At 40.2% G+C, this 21001-nt stretch overlaps 1 protein-coding gene across 2 annotated transcripts; it reads left to right on the top strand.

Moving 5' to 3' along the window:
• The first annotated feature begins 1065 nt into the window (after positions 1–1065).
• Positions 1066–20712, top strand: LOC137265482 (uncharacterized). 2 transcript variants are annotated; one of them, XM_067800891.1, is made up of 2 exons: positions 1066–1154; positions 4991–8909. In XM_067800891.1, exon 2 carries the CDS (start codon positions 5019–5021, stop codon positions 7038–7040), a length of 2022 nt encoding a protein of 673 aa, XP_067656992.1. In that variant the 5' UTR covers positions 1066–1154; positions 4991–5018; the 3' UTR covers positions 7041–8909. The 2 variants fall into 2 exon arrangements, with proteins under 2 accessions (XP_067656992.1, XP_067656991.1); XM_067800890.1 differs by lacking the exon at positions 4991–8909 and adding an exon at positions 9896–20712 and having other exon boundaries at positions 1080–1154.
• The last annotated feature ends 289 nt before the right edge of the window (positions 20713–21001 follow it).

Genomic DNA, 21001 nt, shown 5'->3' with positions numbered 1-21001 from the left:
AGAGAGAGTGAGAGAGAGAGAGAGAGTGAGAGAGACCGTTTCAAATGTGGTCCTTCAGTCAGAATGTTAGAAGGGGATGTGAATGGATTTCCTTTTGTTAGAGGCAGAAACAGAGATTCCATAGCAGAGCTGGATGCCAGAGCGACGTGAAAATCCACGTTAAAATTTGTCCCCAGCAATATGTAACAATGTTTGTCGTAAAAGGCGACTGGAGGGTCGGGTGTTCAGGCTCGCTGAGTTGGTTCACACCTGTTATCCTATCCCAGTTGTGCAGATCGATGCTCGCTAAGCTGACCACTTGATACCCACATTGAGATGACACCTACGGTGGATTTATACCTGCATTGGATTGATACCCACGGATTGATACCTACATTGGATTGATACCCACACTGGATTGATACTTTCATTGGATTGATACCCACACTGGGTTGACACTTACATTAGATTGATGAATTTATTCCAAAATACCAAAAAAGAATTATAATTATTGTAAAATATCAAACAATGGCTAACCAAAGAGCGGGCTTGGGGGTTCTAGACTTTAATCTTTTTCATATTGTGTATGTGGTGGGAGTGTTCCATGTGTTATAAGATTCCTTCAATGCTATGTTGGTTTTACTTTTTCATTTGGAAAATGGGTGCGAACATTCCAATGACCAGAGACTATGCGTTTCTTTGCTGAATCGGCAACCATGGGCGATGTCAGCACAGGAACGTACATTCCAGCAATATTTCAGTTTGTATTAAATTCATAAACATATGTCATGTTCGCTATTACTATCATTATATTTATCCTGGAATAGATCTACTCTACTCTGTTAGAGTCTCCCTGATTTAATGTAATTTTGCTAATTTAATAATCCACCACTATTGCGCTCTTAATTTCTTGGCACCCTTTTCTTTGTAAAACATGTTAGTCGTTCAAGAAAAAAACAGTCATATTGGAGGCAAAAGTAACATAAACATTTTGCGTCCAACTGGAATTTCGAGTCTCGTTTGAAGGATTCTGTTTCAAATTCAGAACAGTACAAATAGTTTTCGAGTAAGTCGTACATGTAAATTATCTCCCCCTTGTATTTGTTTCCGTTTTTCTCCTGTGCTGCGGGAAAATTTTCTGCAAAGAACAGCAAGATGTTTACGTCATTTAATCGGTGAACATTACTGTTTTCTGTAATAACTTATCAACGTTTATCCTAATTCGTATTTGCAAATATGATCAAATCAAAAGAGTAACAACTCCTTGTAAGCATTGGGCGCGCACCTGCTTCGAAATGACGGCGCTTCAGTCACTTCAATAGCCAAACCCAAAATGTACGATTATTGTTTTAGCGTTGGCGATTTTGGTTTGATTTCAGTGTGTCGTTGTTTGCTCATATCAGTTTTTATGATAACATTTAAGAGAACGCATGATTTCCACCTTGACTGTGGTTCTTAAATCCAACCTACCATGTTAGACTGAGCAGCCATGACAAAACGTGATAATTTCAACATCTTGAAACTTGTTCAGTGCATATCTGTTGCAATCAATGAATAATATTTATGAGTGAAGCTTCAAGTTTGAGGTTACAAAACCTACATGAATTTTTATAATTCTGCAGTTGTAATTCCGTGTCAGTTTGTGTAATAGAAGCTAAGTGGTTGATTTGCTCAAATGATTAGATCATTCATACCAGTCATGTTCAGTTAAGAGGTATTTATTTGAAATGTTTTAACTAAACATCTTGCACAATGTATTTGTGTACACTGCTCCAAGGTCATGACAAATAGCTATCCACAATGATCAAATCCTTATTAGGTTAATCAACCATCACTCTGAGCATTTTTACGATCAGTTATCAATTGAGCAAATGATGAGCAGAATATTTAAGTGACACCAACAAGTAAAAAGAGCTAATTTTCATTTCTGTTTGAACAAATTATGATCAGCTTAGATTTGAGCCATGTTTTCAAATCAAGTGTTAAAAGTTCCATGAGTCAGTGGTAGAAGTACGGTTGCAATGATTCATCAAAAACTGAAACTGACACCTTCGTTTCGATATTCGATTACCATAGTCAATATTGTTATATTTGAATAACAATTTGAATTATGTCTACACAGCCAGCGAATAATTTTGACTCTAACTGGAGCAGTTTGGGGTGCTGAAATAAAGCAAAACGTGATCGGTTGATGACGAGCTAATTACAAAATGATAACTGATGTAAGTAGACATCGCCAAGTCATTGATGGATTTCAGAAAAAGCCTGAAGCCAAGTAAAACTAGCTGGTGCACATAGATGGTTATTTCTTCAGATATCTGACCACCATGTTCACTTTCTGAAAGGCAGGGAACTTTGTCACATTTATTCCCAATATTTCCAGGGTACACATGTCCCGATAAATCTCCACAATTATCCTGGATGCATCTAAGGTCCACTAAGTTTATTACCTCCCTTTGCTGGCTCTGCATTCTAACAGTAGTCAATCAGCTAAGCCACAGTTACAACCAAGCTTGCCAGTGTCACGGTTGCAGCTGCAAAGGTTTCTTCGCAGTGGGAATCAGATTTGGAGGAAATCATACAGACAAATCGACAGGTCCAATTTTTGTCTTTAGATATGCAGGAACTCGTACTTCTTTCATTTGTGTTGCCAGGTTTAATCGGCTACTTGATTATGAAAAGCAGAAGTGAGTTGTAATTGGTATGCTCAACTTCCCAGCACAGATACCTGATTGGATAAAAAGCCATCCAAGGGAGGTAATAAATTCCTCAGGTACAGCCGTAGATGCATCCAGGGTATAGTGGAGTTTCAACAGAACATATAAGCTGGAGATATTGAGGTGGTGTCACAGGGTGAATTTTATGAATATCTGGAGTGAAGACCAAGTGTGTCGCTTACTTTCCTGAGCCTAATGAAAAAGTTCAAGCAAGGTTGTGCATCATGGTTCTGAAAATATTAATCTTCGTTTTTTAAATCATTGGTTACTTAAGAGTTTATTCCATGGTAGGGATTTCTGCAATACGATCACCATGAGCAGTACTTATTAATCATGGCCAGCTATATGCTCATGTATTTTCTACAATACTCATGTATTAATGTTATTGTCCTAAATATATAATGTCAACCTTTGAACTTTCCAAACATGTAATTTTACAATTTGGCTATATGCTGTCGTTATGTGTCATGCATTGCCTTAAACATTACATAATAGTTAGCTGTACATTAACTAGCTGATAAAGTTTCGTTCTTGCATAGTCAGCGATTTTTTAAGTGAACAGTTCGGTCTCCAATTTTGACATTTGGCCAAGGAAAATTTGACGGTGGGTACCTATTTATTAAGCCTGTTTTTCTGTGACTTTCGCACTCTGTAACTGCACAAGACTTTGACAAATGCTTTCATAAATATCTGGCCTGTTTTGCTTTCCCATCCTTGCTTCTGATGAACAAGGTCATTGAAGGGCTAATTGAGGTTAGTTGCTGTACAGAGTTTCCTCCCTTTGCTGTTTGCTCTGACATGCCAATCTCATCATGACACGATCTTGACTCAGTTACAATGCCTCTCTGTCGGAAGAATTTACAAGCCCACCAATCAAGGTTGTGTGAAGTGATCATCTTGAGCTAACAAGATGCCTCGTTTCTTAGATGACAAATGTTTATTCCTAAACCACCTCAGATTTGATTTTTATTAATGCAAATGCTGTGAACTGTAATGTATCTTTGACAATATGATTTGATTGAGTTAGCATTGAAGCTCAAAAACTACAGGTCTACAGTGTTCACAGAACATTATCTTTTTGCTAGGCCTTTATTATTTTCCATTGAGGAGTGCCTGTTTATGTTCATTTCCTGTGTAACAGAAATCTGTTACTCTGCTTTCAATGCTGTGCTCAATCATTCCAAAAATCAGACGCCCAGCACCTGATAGACCTCCTACAGAGAGTTACTGAGTTGTTGATTGAGCGAGGTATTGTAATGGAGTAGAAGATGTGATTTTAATGAGATTTCTTTATCATTCCTTTGGGTGATTATTGTAATATATGAAAAAAGAATCAGACATTTTCTATTTCAATTGTAGAGCAGAACATTCTTGTGACCACTTTTTCTGAAGCAGGTGTTTTGGGAATACCACTATTTCACTTGAGTTTTATCTTTTCCTGTTTCCATTCCGTGTCACATTAACTTCACAGAGACATAGTTTGCAGTACCTCCCAGACAATAAACGGCTTGTAGGATGACTAATTTCATCCTTTTGGCTTCCTGGTAATAGCCACCCATGATTATTGTAATACATATCTGAAAGGGCTGGTTGGTCATTTGGTGGCCTGATTGATCATCATATCCCAGCTGTGTATGATATCAATCAGTGGGTTGTCTGGTCCAGACTTAGTTATTTGTAGACACTGTCCAGAAGCTAGAATATGTGCAGTATTTAATCCAAAAATCCAACTACCTAGGAACGGGTGGCTGTCTTTGGTTACGGGACCTGAGAGTGTGTTGTTGAGATCTAACACGCAGACTGGTTCATTTGCAGGCCACAGTAGCATAGCTGGAATATTGCTGAATGGCACGAGGAACAAGCATGGAAAGTCCTATCTGTCAGTTGATGAAACTACAAATGTTGGATACAAGACAAATGTGGATAGTTTGTTTAACATAAACTTTTTGGTCTAAAGGAAACAAACATCTTTAGTTTGTCAGCAATAAACAAACATTTAAAAGGAATTGAATTCTTAAAGAAAATGTTTTTGTTCAAAAGTCAAGCACATTTTGAGATATTGTAAAATATGCTGTTTTTCTAGTTGTGTTCAGAGGAAGTATGTTGGTCTTGCAGCATGAAATTCTGTCAAGTTTACAACAGAGTAACAGTTTAGTGTCTAAATTCATTGCAGTATTTGTCCGAGAGGAATGTTTTAGTAATCAAGTTATTTTATTTTTTTCTTTTCACATTATTGTTTTCTGTAAAAGTTTCTTTTTCTCAACATCTGAAAATGTGAATTCCTTCCATTTCAGGAACTGATAAAACAGAGGTCAGTTGAGAATGGACAAACAGTATTCTGTGAAGTTCTTCACCAGTTTTCTGGAGAGCCTTCAAGAACATTGTAATAATTCATTGGACTTTAACCACTTAGTTGAGGTCAGTGGCTATATGTGTGTTGAGATTGACAATGAGAAGAAGGAACGTTTTGTGCTCAGTGAGCTTGTCCAGAGCTGTGGCAATGTCATCAGTGAGAGCTACTGCACAAAGGCCTTCAAGACACAAGCTAGAAAGATTGGCACCAGTTCCAGGAACTGCTTGACGCGAGGTGCCAACGAAAAAGAAAATAATCTGAAAGTTAAAGCGGATGGCCAAATTAATGATAAATTCCAGAAAACCCCAGGCCATAAGGTGGATGAAGAGTCTGGACAAGATGCTGGACTTGGGTTGAAGATAGCATCTGTATCGTCCATGGCAATGACAACACAGGGAATGTCACCAACGGAGGAAAACTTGAAGAAGGATAAGAATAAGGGAAAAGCTGAAGAACCAGAACGAGGATTTGAGGTGAAGCTAAAGACGCCATCAAACATATTCAAATCAAGTCAGTACTCACTGGATGGTTGGGAAGGGAGAGACACTTTTGTGTGTGATATTTCTGCAGATACAACGAAGACTTCAGATACTGTCAGGACCCATGGAAAGAAATTGTCAGAATCACTCCAAGTTCAGCCCAATTCTCCATGGGATGAGGGTCAACAAAACCTTGACCTTGATAAGCTTCTGAGTGAAGGTCAGCAAGAGTGGTCCCCACACACTTCTCAGATGGTGACCATCTCTAGCTGTGAGGATGTTGAGATGCCAGAACCCTCTGATAAGGTGTGTGACGACGACCTGACTGTTCTTAACGAGCAGTACTTTACTGCACAGATGTTAGCGCATACAAGTCAGGTTCCTGATGCCAAGATGTTTCCTCGCAAGACAAGGACTCATGGCCCCCTCAAGTCAGCAGATGAGCTTAGTGTCTCCAAACCTTCACCATCTCCATCCTTGCAGATATCTATGAGGAGCCCACTTGTAGGCTGCCCGTTGCCCCAGCAACAGGCACCTGCCTCCCAAGGGTCATGTGTAGTGGTTATTGATGAAGACTCCGATGATGTTGTCGATGTCGACATGTCCTCTGATGATGACATGTCAGAATTTAGTCAGGAGGCGCTAGGTGACCTAAGATCACAGACTTCTTCTGGTCAGAAATCCATCCTCACTGACGAGGAGAAGCAGAGGAAGAAATACAAATCTTCACTAAAATACCAAAGATATGCCGTCAACCTTTTCAATGATTTCCAGAAAAAGCGAGGGGAAGGGATTCGCCCTATACAAACCATGCACCCAGAAAAGCTTGATGAAGTATTGTCAGAGTTTTATTCCTCCTTGAGGAAGAGCAATGGAGAAGAGTTTGGGTCAATGTCTTTGAGGAATGTTCAGTCGCATCTCGAGCGGTACTTGAAAGATGCAAACTACCCATTCTCCATCACCAAAGATGACCAGTTTCAGCAGTCGAGGCAAATTCTCAGAGGAAAAATTGCAGAAGCAAGGTCCCGAGCACAACCCCGAAAATGCACTCGGGTGACTAGTAAAGACATCAGTGTTATGTTCCAGAGTGGGGAGCTTGGGTCTGAGAGTCCAGAATCACTTCTCAACTCGATGTGGTTCATGAACAACATGTTCCTCCACATCAAACAAAACTTTGACCACTATAACCTCAGGTGGGGCGACATTCGCTTGTGCAAGACAGGGTTTGGACTTGAAATACTGGAATGTGTCAATGGGAAGTCTAAAGGAAGGAAAGTGTTTAGTGATGAATATGAATCTGGACGCTGCTTTGTCACCTTGTACAAGACATACCGTGATCGGCGGCCTCCAGACACTCTCACAGACAATGCAGCATTCTATCTCTCTCCTCTTCCAACCTTCACTGCCAGTGGGCCATGGTTTACCTCCGATGCTGTTGGTGTGTCTCGTCTGACAGGCGTGTTGAGGAGGATGGCAGGCTCATGTGGACTGCAATGCAAGAAAATTGCTTAGCCTTGTACCATGATTGTTACTCAGCAATGTTGATAGTGCTGTTGTGAGACAGGGTTTTGTGTTAAGTATCAAAAGTGAAACATGCAATAAAATATAACGGAACATGAGTTGGACATTCAGATTTAGGGTTACTGCTGTTTTTTCAAGTTACTCCATTTTCATTAACCTGTATTTTATGTTGAGTATTCTGAGTATGACCTGTTAGTATAGAAAATGTGTCACTATTCAGACACAGTAACTTCGCTGTCTTTTGTTGACATTTGGGTAGTCTAGTGGTTAAAGCAGTCACTCTGAAGAGCCGGGTTTGATTCTCCACATAGGTACAATGTGTGAAACCCATTTTTGGTGTACCTGCTGTGATTTTGCTGGAATATTACTAAAAGTGGTGTAAAACCATACTCACTCAATTTGTGTGATAGTGGTGCAGGTAGGGGTTTCTTCACCAAAACCGATTATCGTCACTTCAGGCTGTTCTTCCAAGTTAAGCTGACACATAACTGGAATACTAGAATGCATCATCAAAAAACAAACTGGTAGCATTACACTGCAGAAAGTATGTTTGTTTTTACTGGTGGTGGAAGAACATAGAACATACACAACCTGTGACGTATCAAGGATAAGCTAAACATTAAAATATCGTAGTCACTGCCATATCTGTATTTATATGGTGTTTCGTGGTGCCAGAGTATTTGTTTGAGTAACTGAATTCTGTTTGTTTGATTCTTTTGTGGTGGCTGTTTGTCCTGATCCTCATTAACATTTGGATCACATGTCGATGATATTATGATCACGTTAGGATCATTGTTGTGACCAAGGCATAGCTTAGCTTTTTGTACTGCATTCTGCACAAGGAAACATCTTGCAAAAATCAAGCATTTATGGCTAAGTATAAAAGTGAAATGTTTCTTGGGCATCACCACATCACTTTTATTTGTACACATAATTTTATATTGACATTTAGAAAAACATTTTTACTTGGCCACATCCCAGTTGTCTGTTTGTGCACTAAAATAATGAGTGCCTGTAAAATTGAGTGTGACTGAATCTACAACTCATTAACACACAAGTGCCAAACTTTCAAACTGTATTTTTGTGAGAGGAAAAAATAAAAACGTGTTTCTCCCCTGTCACTTTTTTTTCTACCAAAATTAAAAAAAATAAAGTCCTACTGTCCTCATCACTTTTGAAAATATGTGCCCAAGAAACATTTAATGTTTTTTTTAATGCAGCCTTAAAATGATCAAAAATGATTTTAGCGATTTCCTGTTCTATGATCAATGGCTATTTACTGTTCACTGAACCCATGTAGATCCAGGTTAGAAATGTTATTGAGGAACCCATGCTTGTTTTAAGATGCGATTACTGGGATGGGTGGGGTGTGTGTCTGGCTTGCTGGCATGTTGACACATGTCATCGTATCCTAATTGTGTAGATCGATGCTCAGGACGTTAGTCACAGGAGTGTCTGGTCCTGACTCAATTTTTGACAGACAGCTGTCAAAAAGCTGGAGTATAGCTGAGCTAAGGATTATGCAACAGGCAAACAACTGGGCCCGGATTGTCGAAGCTCCCTTAGCGCTAAGATAGTCGTAAGTGAAATACAGTAACATTAACTTACGACATTCGTAGAGCTAAGACAGTTTTCAAACTCGCAGGCCTGTTCTCTGAATATTATGGTTGAGCAGAACAGTTTGTAATGGGCACCAAGAAGACATGGACAAAATAAGAAAATTAGCACTTCACTGCCGGTCTGGTCATCCAGTTTCATGTGATGAAGAAAGTTGTCTGTATCAACATACAGTTCATGAAGCATGGCATTGTGTCTCTGGTGTACTGTATTTGAGCTTTAATAAATATATTTTTACCATGACTGTTTCCATCAGTATCCCTTCACTTAAAGCGCACATTGAAATACAGACTTATCGGGACCTGCTCATTGGCTGATATGTACTTTAAAGTTCATGCAAATAGAATTTTGAAACAATGAAAGGTGTAAATCTGATTGCATGCACACACACACACACACACACACACACACCACACCACACCACACCACACCACACCACACCACACCACACCACACCACACCACACCACACACACACACTTTATCAGGACCTGCATTTCCTTTGTGCTCATACATAATATTACATTATGGACCCATGAAGGTCCGGGGTAGAATAGGCCTTGAGCAATCTATGCTTGCTATAAAAGGCGAATATGCTTGTCAAAAGGCAATTTACAGGATTGGATGGTCAGGCTCGCTGACTTGGTTGACACCTGTCATTGATTCCCAGTCACACAGATTGATGGTCATGCTGTTGATCACTGGATTGTCTGGTCAAGACTTGATGATTTGCAGACCCCTGCCATATGGATGGAATATTGCTGAGTGCAGCATGAAACTAAAGTCTCTCACTCTCTCATTCATACATTATGAACATGTGAAATACTGTTAGCGATACAGCGATTCAGCTCTTTTTGTGATTATGTCAGTCCAATGATTTCGTATGTCACTGGGATTTTTGTTACTCTAGAGAGAGTAATTTGGCCTCTGGTTTATAATAATATAGATTCTTAGGACAAGCTAGGTATTCAGAAATAATATTTTGAGGTTCCTTTTTGGTGGAAGGCTGTGGAAGGCAGACCAACTCCACTTACCCTCTTACTAATACGCTGGTCACTATATGCTGGTTAATTTTAGCTTTGTGTGTGTGCCCTGGTATGCTAACTTGCTGAAGACTGGTAAATACATAGTGTGTATGTACAGTATCAAATGATCCTTCAGTCTTTAACTTGCACCCATGTACCATATGCAGTGATCTTTCTCTTCTTACTTTGATTTTCTTTCTTTCAGATAACTGTGCTAGTCGGTTCTCAGATAATCAAAATGGACAAGCAGTATTCAGTGCAGTTTTTTGCCACCTTTGTTGACAATCTTCAAGAACTGTGTAAATCTTTCCTGGACTTTAATCAGTTGGTGGAAGTCAGTGGGTACGTGTGTGTTGAGATTGATAACACCAAGAAGGAACGTTATGTGCTCAGTGAGCTTGTACAGAGCTGTGGTAATGTCATCAGTGAGAGCTACTGCACCAAGGCCTTCCGTACTCCTGGAAAGCCTATGAGCCAGAACATTGGCCGTCAGCAAAGACTGAATCCAAGGTCAAAGGAGAATCTGAATGGGCGATGTCGTCCTGGACAGTTGCCTAGACAAGAGAGGAGACCACCTCCACCAGGCCCTCAGAACCCAAGGATGCACCAAAAGGCAGTCGTAGAGTCTCAAATGAGACCACGAGGGAGAAATTTTGGTCTCAAAGTTTCTAATGTGTCATCACTGGTCTTCCAGGAAAAGGACAATGGAGGCATCCCGTCTCACAGTGTTGGTTCCAGGATGCCGGGACAGAGGCGAGGTTTTGCTCATCAACAAGATCGAGAAATGGTGCCGGTCAAATCCGAGAAGCAAGACTTCTATCCTGAAGAAGGTGGCCAGTCTCATTTCTTCCACCCTGAAGCCAGGCAGAAGACCAGAGTCCTGCATGAGGAATGGGAGGGCAGTGATACGTATGTGTATCGGAATGTGTCAATTGAGAGAGTGACCAATGTTCCCCAGAGGCCAGCTGGGGCAAGAATCACCCAATTTGCAGATGATGAGGAGCAGAGTCCTGGATCTGAGTCGGACTCAGAGGATGTTCCTCCTCAGCAGCAAGGTCGCCCACAAGGCAACTGGAACCGGACATCCAATGCAGAGACATTGGAGCAGATGATGGACCAAGACCAAGAATGGTCCGGGCACCAGCCTCAGCAGGAACAAGAAACCAGTCAGCCTCCAATCTTAGAGGACTTTGAAATCAAGCCTGATCTGAGCCTTGTGAAGCAGGAGGTTGAGGATCCTGAGTATGAAGCTTCAGAAATGAAGCCAGAAGATTTCCCCATGCCCGAGGAAGAGTTTTATGCCAGGGAGCAGATGGCTTTTGCTGCCAGAGGGATACACTCGCCAAAACAGGCTCCAGTCAGACTAGGAATGAAGCCTCCTGCTGCAACAGTTGTGGCAAAACACAGTCCAAGACCAACTGTTCCAGTGCAGAATGTACAAGGTGCAACTGTGCTCTCAGGCCCGTCCACCTCTCAGATTTCGATGAGGTCCCCTGATGTTGGATTTGCCCGACCTCAGGAGGTTGCTAGTGTTCCACAACAGGTGATTGACAAGTCTCTGCTGATGATTGATGAAGAAACAGATGAGTTTGTTGAGGTTGATATGGAGGAGTTTCTGGAAGATGAGGAGCTGGCCGAGCTAAGCCAGGAGATGATGGAAGACTCTCAGCCTGGAGGATCCAAAGGGGAATCTGATGACAAGGAAATCAAGAAATACAAATCCTCTTTGAAGAACCAGCGTCACGCTTTGAAATTGTTTAATGACTACCAGAAGAAGAGGGGTGAGGGAATGAAACCAATTCAGACCATTCACCCAGAAAGACTTGATAACCTACTCTCAGACTTCTTCTTGACCCTTAGGAAAAACAATGGCCAAGAGTTTGGACCGTTATATTTGAAGAAAATTCATTGCCACTTAGATCGGTATCTCCAAGATGCCAATTACCCCTTCTCAATCACCAAAGATGACCAGTTCAAACACTCAAATCAGATCCTCAGGGACAAAATTGGTGAGCTGAAGGCAAGATCTAAGGGTGGTCCTGTGGTGCAGACACCAATAACTGAGGATGATGTCACAATCATGTTTGAAGCAGGTGAGCTTGGTGGCTGTAACCCAGACACGTTGCTCAACACCATGTGGTTTGTGAACAACTATTTCTTTAGCATCAAACAGCCAGCTGACCATTTCAATCTCACATGGGGCGATTTCCATTTAGCAAAAGATGAAGACGGACATGAATATTTAGAATGCCCTGCAGGCAAATTCAAAGGGGGCAATATTTACGCTGACAAGGAAGATCCCGAGAGGTGTTATGTTAGGTTGTACAAGCGCTATCGGGACAAGCGTCCGCCCCACACTGTTGAAGATGATGCCCCATTCTATCTGACCCCAAACCGCATTACAAGAGCTGATAGTGTGTGGTACTCCCCAGAACATGCACCACCTTCTAGACTCAATGGCATCTTTAAAAAGATAGCAGCAGTTTGTGGCTTACAGGACAAGAAAATGCCATGAAAGGCCTTCACTGAGTAGAGTTGCTGTTTGGGTGAAAGGTCCAGGTGGCAGGATGGTGAGACTTGGCAACATGATCAGGATGGTGAAACCTGACAGGATGGTGAAACGTGATCAGATGTGAATCCAGTTCAGGATAGTGGAACTTGATCAGGTCTAGGAGAGTGAAACATGTCAGGATGGTGAAACCTGTTCAGTATAGTGACACCGGATTTTGTTGCCAGGCCTCGCCACAGAAGCTATGCTATTCCATGAAGGAGTTGAGGGAGAAATGAAATTTCATGGGAGGGAGTGGTGTTAGGCATGGCTTGTGTATAGTAGCTGTTCCTATTTTAGCATTGTCTATAGCGCCATCTTGAGTGGTGATCATTGCTAGGCAACCTGATCAGCCTGCTATAGAAAGAGTCACTGCAGCCTATTTAAATGCAGACCTTGTAATCTGATATGTTACCTTTGTTTGAGATCTGAGGATACCTCTATGGAGGATTACATCACGTGAATCCTAACGAAATCTTCCCGTCACTTTCCCTGCACGTTTATGTGAAGGAGCATTAAGATCTTGAGTGAGATATCCTGAATGGTGTGACCTCTTTTCTTTACTACTTTTGTGTGGAAAAGCAAGTCTCAAACAGTGCTGCAAAAAAGCGTGATGTGAAAACAATTTTTTTTTCGTAAACATAGCCATTCTGAAAGTGTGCAGTCTCTGAACACAAAAATCAGATATCCTTGTGTGAATAATTCGCACAAAGAATTTTGCATTCTTGAGACTGATTAACTGTCTGATTGACATTTTGGAAGTATGTGAGTAACAACAAAGACATTATATTATATAGCTGACGTTTTTGTTATGTAATAGGATGTTTGGGATATATTCTAATAGTTTGTTGAGAGAAAGTTTATTTGCTTGTTAATTACAGTGGAAGCTGTCTAAACTGGCACTCACTAGGACTGAAGAAATAATCCAGTTTAGACAATGTGCTGGATTATGGAGCTGATGATACATGTGCCAGCTGCGAATGGGGCTAAGATTATATGCCAGTGTAGACAACTTTCCACATTGGACAGATGCCGGTTTTGACAGCTTCCACTGCATATACAAATCTAAGTGTCACCTCATGATGTAAGAAAAAAGGTAGTATAGTATCTTGCATTTCTTGATTGGCTTTTTCAAAGGTTCACTAACACACCTTCCCATGGAGATGTTTTCAGATCTTTACATAAAGAGGTATGTGTTGAGTAAAAGACATGTTTTTAATGAGATTGGAGTTACTGTGAATTTTCATCCACGTTCAAAACATTTTTCTGTACAGCTGTCATTTTACTTTTAGCAAATATCTATGTCATTGTCTGATACTTTTATTGTATGTGATTGCATTATAATTTTCGTATTAATTTGCCCCAATTGTATTAGAAATGCATCATAGCTGCTCTTCTGTCTTAGGGAAAAATTTCTCACATATTGTTAGGCCAAAACTGTTAAGGGCTCACTAGCAATGCAGGTGAAGACTGATTATTGTTTTAAGATGCACAGAATATATTATCTTCATAATGAGCCTTTTTCGACTGTAAACTTTGATTTATCAATTTTAAAAAATCATATGTTCGGTTGTTAATCATAAACCTTTAACTTTTAAACTAGGGAAGGAGTGGGGGTCCAATGGTTGAAAAATAATGCTTCAAATACTCATTCACTGATTTAAAGGTTTACACATGGTGATAAAAAGCAAATGCAAGAATTTATGGGCATCAGCTTCTTTATTTTTAGAATCACACTAACAAAATGAAGATGTTGACATCCATAGCTTCTGGCCTTTATCAGATCAGTTCTAAATACTGTTCAGACAGGCAACGATTTCTGGTTGTTATGTTTTTTAGAGGATTCAACTTTCCAGTAATAAAACTGCATTAAGCTGGAATTCTACATTTTACTTGCCTTGAGCCTGATCCACAAAAGGTTTGTAGCGTTATAAGCTATCATATGTGTATAGTTTGTGTTATGCTTGCTGAAATAATGCTACGAAGACTTTGAGGATTGAGACCAAGATATTTAGGGTTGGCAGATTGTAAGCCAAGCTATAGAAAGTTCGTCTAGGTCCTTGTGTGTGGTTATATGATGAAAGGGCTGTTTGCTGGTGTTGTAAGGACCGTGATGTACTGAGGTCTGAAAAAGGTTATGATTACATGTTTTGCATGTTCAAAAGTCATCCCTCCACTTCCTGTGTGTACTGCAGTCTTACGTGTCAATGTTTTATAACATATCGAGGAATTGGTAGATATCCAGCCAATCAGAGAAGCTGTTTCATGTATGGACATGCATCTTTGTACAGCTGGTTGTATCATGTCAAGGAACTGGTAGATATCCAGCCAATCAGAAAAACTGTTACATATAAGGCTTTGCATCTTGGTACAAGTGGTTACAGTGGATACTTGCACCAACTGGGACTAAGTGTCCCTTGCTCTGTAACAGCCTGCATAGTGTGTAGCCTAGTGTTTAAGATGGTGGCTTTTCTAAAAAATCAAAGGTTTGTGGCCTTGTACATGTAAAAAGGTGTCTTCACACTCAAATGTCCAGATTTTTAACCTCGTCCAGCACCCAGTTCACCATCCTGCCATTAAAGTTCACCCATCTTTTGAAATCAAACCTAAGGAACTTTTAACATCAGACTCCAAGTATAGCTTAATAAAATTAAAATTCCTTCAAGAGTATAATCAAGGAACTTTCTCTGTGTTTTGGAGTAAATTTACCAAACAATGACAATCATTAACACTTGATTTGTCTAATTTTTTCCCTCTCCCTCTCAGATCATCTGATGTCCCAGTTCTAACACTGTGGATTGTGCTGAAGGTATAAAATGTATGCAGTATCCTGCCAAGCAGAAGATGCGTGTTTTAGATCAATTGGGGATTAACATATTCTAGATCTTACTTTGAGAATGAAAAAAAATATACTTTGTACAGTTTGTGTATTTCTATATGGTTTTATTGTAACTGGTTTTATCCAAGGCCGGTGCCTTCAATTGGTTTGTGGCAAAAAGTGCTGTTTGTAGATGGTTTTCCTTACAACAGGATTGTGTTTATTTATTTCCTTGTATGATTTGGCTGATTGTTCTATTTTGAACAGCAGTCCTTGATGTCTTCATGATACTGTCATTTGTTAACAAAGGCTGTGTCCTGCAGGAGATGACTCTAGTGAGGTCCAGGCGAGGCAGCTCCAGGAATCTTTGTCAGACTGTCTCCACTTTTATTAAAGTCGCCAATGTTTCCTCTCTGCATTATTGCCTTAAGCAATATTCCAGAGTAATAGGTCCACCCATAACCCTATCAGGATATTTCGAGGGTTAAGGGTTTGGTTCAGGGTTTAGGTTGAGGCCTTTTATAAAAACACACATAGGCTCATATTCTTAGGCATAGGATGATTAATCACAAATATGGGCGTTAGGGCGGTGGAAGTGTTTCCTATTCTTTCTGTGTTATCACAAAGAACATATTTGGGTTTTTACCCATGTGGGAAAACAAACCCAGGTCTTCGCTATCAGAAGCAAACACTTTAACCACAGGACTACCACACTGCCCAGTCCTCTTTAGAAGGATCATGTGACTGGGTGCACGAAGCATCAGCAGCGTCATTGGTTGGTCTCACAAAGGTGGTTGTCTAGCAGATCCACTACTGTGGTTGGGCTAGATGGACCTAACCAGGATAGTTACGTACACAAAGTGTGTTTTGGAATGAAGAAGTCTTAAATTGCAAACCCGGAATATATTTTCTTTTATGGAATTTGGACTATTCACAGAACTACTTTTTTCATGTAGTTATCTTTCTAAGACTCATGGAGACAAGTCTGACCTGAACATAAGCAGGTTATTAAAACGTGAAAGTGTATCCAACAAATAGCCAGTCAAATGATTCCTCTCAGATGAACCTGAAGTGGTTGGTCTGACTCAAGTATCCATCTAGGTCTGTGATGACTGGATTCTGTGTGTACCATAGGGAATGACTTGCCATTCAAGGAATTAGAAACACCTTTCTCGTATTTGTGCAGTGTATATATTTGTGAATAGCTGAGTGTGACGTGTGGCGTACAATGCCAGTTATCACTGGTGTGGTTGTTGACATTGTACATCACTATGGTAAACTCTTCTGAATATAAAACATGAAGGATTATGAATATTTCTAGGAATATTCATGATACCTGACTTTGATTCAGTACATAATGGTTTGGCCTTGTCAAACCATTGCATTTTTTTTTTTTTTTTTTTTTTTTTTTTTTTTTTTTTTTTTTTGCATCACAGATTTCTGTCAAAATGTAATTTTTTCCCCTGATGTTTTGCATTATTTACTTTTTCTGCTCACAATATTGACAAACAAAAAACACAATGATCTGAATTCTTATTTTGTCAGTATGCAGTAACTGTGACATTGACCTTTGTTATTACCTTTCATGAGGCTGAATGAACAAACCAATGCTGATCTTACACAACCTTTTAAAGTTCACTACAGTTTGTTCCATATTTCTACTATTATTCAGTCTGGGCTTTGTTCTGTACTAGCATGAAAATATATTTCCTGGTCCTAAGTATTTTGAGTTCCAAATGTTAAAAAATATTCCTGGACCCAACATATGGTACTTTTCTCATACCGTCGGGTCAAGGGAACAGTTTGACTTATCCGAATGTTTGACACATCCATCAGCATAGAATAAAAAATATATGGAAATTGACAGGGACAAAATGACTTCAACACCTGTGAGAATTTGTCTCGACCAAGCTCAAGACATAAGGGTTCAACTGTACTTCTTGATTCAATTTGTGTTTTGGTGTATTGTAACATGACTTTTTATATCATTGACAATATGGGCATGCAGATGGTCCGTCAAAGAGAAGAAGTTCCTTTCTGAGATACTCACAGTTATTTCCATGAGTCATTTAATTCAAATGCTTGTAGAGACTGCCTTGTTCATCAGTAGCATGCCTTGTACATACGTAACTCCAATGAACAGATGGAGAAAGACTGTTAAAAATGCTTCTGATCTAGTGTTGTATGTTAGTTAACTGTAGGAATTTTGTTTTCATTCAAACGTTTGTCCATTCATAAAGATTGTGGCATACAATTTGTCTTCATGCTTGTTGTATTTACAAGTCAGTAGTGCCGATGGGTGCGGACATTCTGAAAACAAGGTTCAGTTGTTTGTGAATAGAAAAACAATTATCTGAGGCAGCTTTTCATCAGGCCTTAGCGGTATGAAAGGTAGAAATATCAACTCAATATCTTTCATTTATCTGGTACATGTACATAAAGATTTCTGTTAATTTGAGCACTGGTAACCTAATCGTGTGCTAATATTCACCATACAGTTATGTCCCTTAGATGTGCCAGAAACCAATGATTGTCAGTTCTTGTCATAGTTATATTTTCAGTGTTTGTCAGTGCCATCCTCAGTTTTGTTGGTATACCTGAAGTGGTCACCATCTGAGACATGGGCCCGATTGCTCAAAGTGATCGTAGCACTACGATAGTCGTAAGTCTGTGATAAAGTATGGGAGTTACGATCATCAGTGCTTCAATCCTTTTGTGGAACGGGTCCCTGGACCCCATTGCTCTAAAATGATCGTTACTCCCATGCTTTAACATAGACTTACGACTATCGTAGCATTACGATCACTTTGAGGAACTATGCCCTGCGTAGTATCAGGTTGTCCTCCCACATGAGCTGACATGCTGTGATATCACAGAAATGCTGTTAACATGGGCATTAAACCCAAATCACTCACTCATTCAAAACACTTTGTTTACTCGGTCCTGACTTAGTTCAAGTTTTACCCTGTTTCACTTCAAGAGAAGTTTGTTGTATGTAGTTCTTGCCACCTTCATCTGTTAAGAAAAATATTTTTATGGCTTTGCCATGAATGAAACTTACTCCAAATTGTTTCCATGGAAATGAGACAGTATGAAGATAAACTTCAACAAAGGCAGCAAAAGGCCATGGTGAAGCTGTCACAAAAGACCTAAGTCTCATTGAATTTTGTGTGTTGTTTAGTTAGGGCCCCCAAACAAAGGCTACACACATTTGAGATTAGTCAGAATTGTTTCCATGGAAGCATACAAATAAAGAGTTGATTGTTTCCATGGAAACATTTCCGAAATCAGTAGGAGTTCTTAAAAATACTGCTGTTGGTTGTTAGTTATGGGTACATCTACTTGCATGTATTACCTGTCATCATGGTCAAAAATGCTGTCAGCCACAAACAGGATAGGTAGTCACCATGATAACAATTATTCATGGCTGCTTCATTAGTGTATGAGCAGAATTTGTACTTATTATTTTTCTTTTATACAGTTTTTTGGGGAATTGCAGGCACATTTTATGGTGTCAGCATGAACCATAAAACAGACTGGCAGACATGTGAGTAAGTAACTCTAGTCTTGTTAAATCTGGCAACACATGAAGATCTGGGTTAGAACTGATTTTCAGTAACCCAATACTGTCATAAGAGGCCATTAGGGTCAGACTTGCTGATTGGTTGACACATAATCGTATCCCAGTTCCGTAGATCAGTGCTCATGCTGTTGATCACTGGATTATCTGGTCCAAGCTTGATTATTAACAGACTGCTGTCATATTTCTGAGTGAGGCATAAAACTGAAGTCACTCACTCACTCGCTCACTATTAGTTCCGACACTGCAAATGGAGCTGAGTGATAAACACCAAGGGAGATAACTATGGATTTCTCCATACACAATGGCATGGTCCAGACCTCTGAATCACCCCAGTCTGTGGTGTAGAGTTACCTCCCTTAGGCCGACCAGACACCTTGTTTGAATCATGTCCTGATTGTGTTTCTACTTCAGCATCATGTGATGCTTGTGAGTGAACCTACATCAGTTCGAGCACAATGTGTGAAGCCTATTTGTGGATTCCCCTGCCTTGATATTGCTAAAAGCAGCATGAAACCATACTCACTTACCTGCATCAGTTCAGGCTGACTTGATATTACTAAAATACAGCCCTGAGTATTGAGTATACAAAACTCACTAACTCAGTGTATTAACACATATTTAGCTCACTGAAACAGAAAGCCCTGGTCCAGAGTACCTGGATCATGTACCATGTCAATATCATAATCAACATTAGGATTGGTCCTGCATTGTGGTCCAAGGATATAGGTCTACAGTACCTGGATCATGCACCATGTCAATATCAATATCAACATTAGGATTGGTCCTGCAGTGTAAAGCCTAGTTCAGTGATGCTTCTGTGTTTGTAAATACTTGTCATGATAGTCTGTTCTCCATCTGTTGTAACTTCATTGCGCCGTTAGTAATCAGTGGAGAACGTGTTGGGGTCAGCTTCAAACATGTCTTTCCTTGTGCAGACAGTCAGTTTGTATCATGAAAGTACCATCCAAAAACAAGGGAATATATATCCCTGCATTCTTGTGCCATCTAGCACTGACAGTCAGTTGTATCATGAAAGTACCATCCAAGAACACAGGCATATATCCCTCTGTATCCTTCAGCCACCTGGCACTGACAGCTTGTGTCATAAAAGTACCATCCAAAAACATGGGAATATATTCCTGTGCATTCTTGAGCCATCTAGCACTGGCAGCCAGTTTGTATTATGAAGATACCATCCAAGAACAAGGGAATATATATGTTAGTTGATGTTAGTTGCATGATGTCTACAGTGATTGGGGCTTCAGCGTTGTGTCCTTTAACTTGTGTAGCCTTGTGGGTAAAGCAGCAACTGATCCATTCGTAACTACTCATGTCGTTCCGGCAAGCCTTCTTGTAGGTGACGGAAAGTGATGAGTAGTTACGAATGGAACTGATCATGCCAAAGACCAGGCATTGATATCGTACATGGGATACAACATATGGGTCTGCTGCTCATAGGTTTGAATCTCATTTACACCACGGCATAGATGTGAATCACAAGACAGGGTTTTCACCAGATGTCAAAACGCAGCCAACAAACTTTAGATCATGTGTAGGGAAGTTACGTGAAGCTTGAGGCGCAGGCTGCCCAGTTGTTAGGCACACCAGAAACACAGAATCCTCGGTTTGAATTCTAGTTTTCTCAAGTTGTTTTTCAGCACCACACCTGTGCTCATATCTTGCATAAAACATCGACCTAAATCTTTTCAGACTCTCCTTCCCCACCCTGCTGAAACTCAAGAATTGGTGTTAGACCAAACTCACTGTTAAATGGCCAATATACCCTGGCCCAATATATGTTGGTCATCGGTGATCAGATGAGAATCCCAAAGATCTGGGCATGTAATCATCAGCTGTGTTACTTTGGGAGAGCATCAAAATAAAGCTCTCTGCAAGTGACTCTATGGCCTCTGATTAGATTTTGTTATCGAAGTAGCTCTTTGAGCCTTATTGTCTGTGTCAGGGTCGAGTTAGAGTACATGATGAACGTGGTGCATATTGTCAAACATATTCCCCAATGACTTGATGGCAAGGAATGCAGTTTGTGTTGAATACTTGTATTAAACATATAAACGTCCAGTGTGTCTTGTCTTTTTGCAAAACTCCCAAGGGAGTAAACCTTTCATTCCAACATTTCAGATCCAGATCCAGATCCAGTCCAGATGCCAGTACAACATCTCAGATGATAAAAGTAATTCACAAGTAGTTACGGAGTTGTCTGTGCAATGAATTCCTGAAACCACAGTCCTGACAGCAATTAACGTGGTCACACGCTTGATTGGAGCTTAGCCTGTGAACTGGATTTAACGGGTAGACAACCCTCCACAGTGTCCTGGCTAGCTACGTCACTACATCACAGTGC

This window comes from Haliotis asinina, chromosome 15 (genome assembly GCF_037392515.1).
Source record: "Haliotis asinina isolate JCU_RB_2024 chromosome 15, JCU_Hal_asi_v2, whole genome shotgun sequence".
Classification (NCBI taxonomy): domain Eukaryota; kingdom Metazoa; phylum Mollusca; class Gastropoda; order Lepetellida; family Haliotidae; genus Haliotis; species Haliotis asinina.
This window is presented reverse-complemented; position numbering and strand designations above follow the sequence as displayed.

Excerpts from the sequence above, each read along its gene's own strand:
- LOC137265482 (XM_067800890.1), top strand. The coding sequence starts at position 9,929 with ATGGACAAGCAGTATTCAGTGCAGTTTTTTGCCACCTTTGTTGACAAT.